The following is a 7280-nucleotide window of genomic DNA, read 5'->3' as shown; positions in this document are numbered from 1 at the left end:
CCCCTCTCTCTCTCTCTCTCCCCCTCCCCCCCCCCTCTCTCTCTCTCTCTCTAGATCTCTTTCTTTATCAGAATTCTTTAAGAATTTCTCACATAATATATAGGTTGTGTGGGGTCTATGTTCTCCTATTCCGCATTCCATAACATGGCATTTATTAACATTAAATTCCATTTGTCAAGTGGTGCTCCATATACTTATTTTGTCCAGGTCATCTTGAAGGGCATGACAATCATCTAAGTTTCTTATCCTTCCTATTATCTTAGCATCATCAGCAAACATGTTCATATAATTCTGTATACCAACTGGTAGATCATTTATGTACACAATAAACATCACTGGTGCAAGAACTGAACCCTGTGGTACTCCACTTGTGACATTTCTCCAGTCCGATACATTGCCTCTGATCACTGCCCTCATTTTTCTATCAGTCAGAAAATTTTTCACCCATGTTAGAAGCGTACCTGTCACCCCTCCGATATTTTCCAGTTTCCAGAACAACCTCTTATGTGGAACTCTGTCAAAAGCCTTTTTTTAGGTCCAGATAGATGCAGTCAACCCAACCATCTCTTTCCTGTAATATCTCTGTTGCTCGATCAAAGAAACCGAGTAAATTCGATACACAGGATCTTTCAGATCGAAAACCATACTATCTGTCTGATATTATATCATTTCTCTCCAGGTGTTCTGCCCATTTAGTTTTAATTATTTTTTCCAATATTTTGACTATTACACTTGTCAATGATACCGGTGTGTGTGTGTGTAATTACCTAAGTGTAGTTACAGGATGAGAGCTACGCACGTGGTGTCCCGTCTTCCTAGCACTCTTTGTCATATAACGCTTTGAAACTACTGACGGTCTTGGCCTCCACCACCTTCTCACTTAACTTGTTCCAACCGTCTACCACTCTATTTGCGAAGGTGAATTTTCTTATATTTCTTCGGCATCTGTGTTTAGCTAGTTTAAATCTATGACCTCTTGTTCTTGAAGTGCCAGGTCTCAGGAAATCTTCCCTGTCGATTTTATCAATTCCTGTTACTATTTTGTATGTAGTGATCATATCACCTCAAATTCTTCTGTCCTCTAGTTTTGGCATATTTAATGCCTCTAACCTCTCCTCGTAGCTCTTGCCCTTCAGTTCTGGGAGCCACTTAGTAGCATGTCCTTGCACCTTTTCCAGTTTGTTGATGTGCTTCTTAAGATATGGGCACCACACAGCAGCTGCATATTCTAGCTTTGGCCTAACAAAAGTCATGAACAGTTTCTTTAGTATATTGCCATCCATGTATTTAAATGCAATTCTGAAGTTAGAAAGCATAGCATAGGCTCCTTGCACAATATTCTTTATGTGGTCCTCAGGTGATAGTTTTCTATCTAGAACCACCCCTAGATCTCTTTCTTTATCAGAATTCTTTAAAGATTTCTCACATAATATATAGGTTGTGTGGGGTCTATGTTCTCCTATTCCACATTCCATAACATGACATTTATTAACATTAAATTCCATTTGCCAAGTGGTGCTCCATATACTTATTTTGTCCAGGTCTTCTTGAAGGGCATGACAATCATCTAAATTTCTTATCCTTCCTATTATCTTAGCATCATCAGCAAACATGTTCATATAATTCTGTATACCAACTGGTAGATCATTTATGTACACAATAAACATCACTGGTGCAAGAACTGAACCCTGTGGTACTCCACTTGTGACATTTCTCCATTCCGATACATTGCCTCTGATTACTGCCCTCATTTTTCTATCAGTCAGAAAATTTTTCATCCATGATAGAAGCTTACCTGTCACCCCTCCAATATTTTCCAGTTTCCAGAACAACCTCTTATGTGGAACTCTGTCGAAAGCCTTTTTAGGTCCAGATAGATGCAGTCAACCCAACCATCTCTTTCCTGTAATATCTCTGTGACTCGATCATAGAAACTGAGCAAATTCGATACACAGGATCTTCCAGATCGAAAACCATACTGTCTGTCTGATATTATATCATTTCTCTCTAGGTGTTCTACCCATTTAGTTTTGATTAGTTTTTCCAATACTTTCACTATTACACTTGTCAATGATACAGGTCTATAATTGAGGGGGGTCTTCCCTGTTGCCACTTTTGTAGATTGGAACTATGTTAGCCTGTTTCCACACGTCTGCTACGATTCCTGTACATAGGGATGCCTGAAAGATCAGGTGAAGTGGAATGCTGAGCTCAGATGCACATTCTCTCAGAACCCATGGTGAAACGCCATCTGGGCCAGCTGCTTTGTTCTTACCGAGCTCCTTGAGCATTTTTTCCACTTCATCTCTAGACACCTCTATGTGCTCTATGTTGTTCTCTGGAATTCTTATTGTATCTGGTTCCCTAAAGATTTCATTTTGTATAAACACACTTTGGAACTTTTCGTTTAGTGTTTCACACATTTCCTTTTCATCTTCCGTGAATCTATTTCACATTTTCAACCTCTGAATATTATCCTTTACCTGCAATTTGTTGTTTATGAATTTATAGAATAGCCCTGGTTCTGTTTTACATTTGTCTGCAATCCCTTTTTCAAAATTTCTTTCTGCCTCTCTCCTCACTGCCGTGTAGTTGTTTCTCGCATCTTTGTATCACTGGTATGTTTGAGGGTTCGGCCTCTTCCTGTATTGATTCCATTTTTGTGTCTTTTGGTCTCTAGCCCTCTCGCAATTTCTATTGAACCAATCCTGTTTCCTAGTTCTGCATCTCTGTTTTGGTATAAATTTTTTTGTGCCTTTATCATATATTTCACAAAACTTGACATACATCTCATTCACTTCCTTGCCTAGCATCAAGTCTGTCCAATTATACTCACTAAAAAAATTTCTAAGGTCACCATAATGTCCTCTCCTGAAGTCTGGTTTTTCAACTGCTTCAACCTCCTTATTTTCTTCCAGCTTATAACACATTGCATACTTTATTCCCAAAAAGACATGGTCACTTTTACCCAAGGGAGGAAGGTACTGAATGTCAAATATCTCTTCCTCCTTCCTGGTAAATATCAAATCTAGCATGGAGGGAACGTCCCCCTTCCCTCATCCTCGTAGCTTGTTTAACATGTTGATACAAGAATGTTTCCAGGATGAGGTCTACAAATTTACAGGTCCAAAAATCTTCTGTTTTAGCTTCATATGCTTCCCAGTCTATGGATTTCAAGTTGAAGTCACCGACTATCAACAGTCGTGATCTATCGTTATCCGCTCTCGCTATAATCTCTCTCATTATTGTTATAAGACCTTCACGTTTACTATCTAGCTCCTCCTTTGACCATGTGCTGCTTGGCGGTGGACTATATGCATTTATTATCATTAGTTTATCATCCTCATGGCAGATCTCTAGTGCTATTATGTCAACTTCTTAGTGTGTGTGTGTGTGCGTGTGTGTGTGTTTGTAGGGAGTGTGTTGGGAGTGTAAGTGGGTGGGCGTGCGTGTAAATGGATGTGCATGTAGGGAGTGGGTGTGCATGTGGGGGAATGGGTTGTGCATGTGGGGAATGGGGTGTGCATGTGGGGAGTGGGTGGGTGTGTGTAGGGAGTGGGTGGGTGCGTGTAGGGAGTGGGTGGGTGTGTGTAGGGAGTCGGTGGGTGCATGTAGGGAGTGGGTGGGTGCATGTAGGGAGTGGGTGGGTGCGTGTAGGAGGTGGGTGGGTGCATGTAGGGAGTGGGTGGGTGCATGTAGGGAGTGGGTGGGTGTGTGTAGGGAGTGGGTGGGTGCGTGTAGTTAGTGGGTGGGTGCGTGTAGGAAGTGGGTGGGTGCGTGTAGGAAGTGGGTGGGTGCATGTATGAAGTGGGTGGGTGCGTGTAGGGAGTGGGTGTGTGTGTGTGTGTGTGTGTAGAGAGTGGGTGTGGGTGTGTAAGGAGTGGGTGGGGTGCATATAGGGAGTAGGTGTGCGTGTAGGGAGTGGGCGTGCATGTAGGGAGTGGGCATGCATGTAGGAAGTGGGCGTGCATGCAGGGAGTGGGCGTGTATGTAGGGAGTGGGCGTGCATGTAGGGAGTGGGCATGCATGTAGGGAGTGGGCGTGCATGTAGGGAGTGGGCGTGCATGTAGGGAGTGGGCGCGAGTGTAGGGAGTGGGCGTGCGAGTGTACAGCAGGTATGGGTGTAGGTAGTGGGTGTCGGGTAGGTGTAGACATATAGGAATTGGTGTTGATCTGTGGTGTGAGGAGTGAGTGTAGGTGTGGTTATCAGCATGTGGATGTAGGGAGTCTTAGGCTATTGCAAGTGCAGGAGCAATTGCAAGTCTTAGGTGAGAACCTAGTCATTACAAGAGGATAATCAACAGTATACCATGTATTTGTCTAGCCTGATTATCCAGCTTGGCAGTCTGTCTAACCTGATAGCCGGTGTCCAACTTGATTTGAGGATTCTGGAAAATGGCCTATGTTTACATAATATTTAATTGTCAAAGGGACAAGCTGATAAGAGTGGTCTCTGGAAGGAGCAAGGTATTGTGGTTAGACATGCACAAATGCATGAAAATTATTATATATTATAACCAATTAGTAATTTCATTTCATGCACTTAAGATAATGGTTGCAAAACTATTAAAACTCTGAAATTGTAATAAAAATGGCTCATATCCACAGACGTACACTTCTCAGTGTATATATACAGGACTTTGATAATAAAATGTTATTACTACACCTGTATATGATCCTGTTGTACTGATGACTCCAGGTGTTGGTACAGTCCTCATGACCAGGGGGAATGTGGCCGATGATGTAGACCTTCTCGCCAACATCCTCGGCCTTCTGCAACTCTGCTGCCATCCATTGCAGTTCCTCTGCCGGGTCCACATCATCGTACAGAAGCCACCTGATGTGTCACACATATTTCACTCTGATAATTCTTAGGGCAGAAATTCACCAAATGATGAGTTTTATATTCAGGCTTAGCAATAGAACAAATGAAAAATATTACTATAATTAATTTAGTTTTGTAAGTAAAATTTTGAAATGTTTACAATTTGAACGGTAAACCGAACCTAACCTAACCTACCCCAACCTAACCTAACTTACCCCAACCTAACTTAACCTACCCCAACTTAACCTAACCTAACCTTCCCCAACCTAACCTAACCTACCCCAACCTAACCTAACTTACCCCTACCTAACCTAACCCAACCTAACCCAACCCAACCTAACCTACCCCAACCTAACCTAACCTACCCCAACCTAACCTAACCTACCCCAACCTAACCTAACCTAACCTAACCTAACCTACCCCAACCTAACCTACCCCAACCTAACCTACCCCAACCTAACCTACCCCAACCTAACCTACCCCAACCTAACCTACCCCAACCTAACCTACCCCAACCTAACCTAACCTACCCTAACCTAATCTAACCTTATACATATTAACCCCATGTTACTTAATGTAATCTAACTCACCTTACCATAATCTACCCTAACTTACTTGAATTGTGACTAACTCCCAAACATACATACTCACAAACAGTCTCTTGATTAAACCAAACACTTTTCATAAAACAGCAACATGTGGATACTACCATTAACACCACCCATCATTTATGCCATCATAAGTCCATTTCTAATCATATGCTGATTTTTCTCATTATCCTGACACAAACAAAAGACATTGATAACTTCCAACATCTGCCAAATTCTGAACATTGATGTACCACCATAAGAGCAGCATCTATCAACATCACCACTCGTGCAGTCATCGGGAGGAAAACCTTCATGCAAACTGCACGTATCACGAAGAACAACAACTCCCTCCAATCCCAAGCAATCAAGCAAACGTCACACTTCATTGCCGTGTCACTCATTATGCAGGCCCTCCCCACAGAAAGGGGAGGGGGAGCCCCAGGCCCCCCATACTGGCGACCCAGCTACTCTGGTTCGGAGGCTAAGTATCAACCATGAGAAAACCACCTACCGTAGTGAGGGAGGGTTGCCTGTGAGCCTCTGGGGCTCACCCAGAAAATGGCGTTTCATTACTTTCAACACGGGTTTTCTGTGAAGAGCCCCTTCGGCCCCCTGGAGCTACGTAACAAAGAAACCACTGTTGAATGTAATGAAACACCATTTTCTGGGTGAGACCCGGAGGCTCCCTGGAGCTGTACCAGGCTGATATGCTAATGTCAGACTTTGGCATCAGTCATGTGTATGGAGTTCTTAAGACCTACCGGGGACCACGGCCAGAACCTAGCCCCCTCAGAGAGGCAAGGGGAGCAATGGCCTATAGGAACCCCCGTGTGGTTGGAAGCATTCTATGTCTGCCATCGACTAGGTCAAGCATCCAGAAAGGTAAGCGTCCCAAAACAAACCCCTATTCTGGTTAAAATTGCTACCAAAAGCCGAACTAGTGGATAGAACTCCTCAACAGAAAACAAGCAAACTAGTGTGACGTCACACGTCACCGCGCCACCGTCTGTGCAGCTTCCCCCTCACCCGAGATGGGAAAACCGCCAATCGGAGGGAGGGAGGGAGGGAGGGTTGCTGGGGAGCCTCGGGTCTCACCCAGAAAATGGCGTTTCATTACATTAAACGCTGGTTTTCTGGGGGAAGGCCCATTGGCTCCCCGGAGCTACCTACCCACAGAGGAAGGTCTAAGAGACGTATCCGGGAGGTGGCCACCACTCACACCTCAACATGAAGCGAGACAACTGGCTGCAACTGCCAACCCAAAGCGACACAGGCCCGACCAGGCCTAAGGACATGAACAAGGCATCGAGCAGCCAGGACCAAGTTTGACCGCCAAAAATCCCACGCCCGAATGTCCACCCAAGACACAGTCCAAGGAATGGCAGCAAGAACCACGAACTTGCGAATGTCACGGGCACGGGAAGAGGCCGCAGGCCGGCCAGCCTTAATAACCCTGTGAACGACCTGGGAGACCCGCACCTGCGAACAGGGAAGAAGGGAAACTGAATCAACCCTAAGCGCGTCCATGGACACAGAAGCCATGGTGCCCCCAAAACGGCAGAGAGCCGCAACCGGGCACAAAACCAAGCGCACCCCCCCCCTCCACCCCCGGTCGTTCCAACAAGGCATCAACAACCCAGGGACCTCTCCAGAAAGCAGCAGTCACATTCTAAGCCAGAAAAGAAGGAGAAGACCGCAGAGGAACAAAACGATCGCCCCGACCAAAGGAGCAGAAACCCCAGCACCAGAGGAGAGCATGAAGCTCACCAACCCGACCCCCCAAGGCCAACGCCAACAGGAAAAGAGCCCCTGAGACACCAACCGAAACTGAAGGGGCCACAAGAACCGATGAGAAGAAAAGAGAG

General features: G+C 44.9%; 1 protein-coding gene across 1 annotated transcript in view; it reads right to left on the bottom strand.

The window, feature by feature from the left end:
• LOC123763679 (sphingomyelin phosphodiesterase) overlaps positions 1–7280 on the bottom strand; it is a gene marked incomplete in the record, with an annotated part of 310341 nt that overhangs the window by 46406 nt on the left and 256655 nt on the right. The window contains 1 exon segment of the mRNA XM_069304313.1: positions 4665–4837. Within this exon segment, the coding sequence (XP_069160414.1) occupies positions 4665–4837 (173 nt within the window).

The sequence above is a fragment of the Procambarus clarkii genome, chromosome 52 (assembly GCF_040958095.1).
Source record: "Procambarus clarkii isolate CNS0578487 chromosome 52, FALCON_Pclarkii_2.0, whole genome shotgun sequence".
Lineage (NCBI taxonomy): Eukaryota > Metazoa > Arthropoda > Malacostraca > Decapoda > Cambaridae > Procambarus > Procambarus clarkii.
Note: the sequence above shows the minus strand (reverse complement) of the source record. Positions and strands in the feature narration are given on the sequence as shown.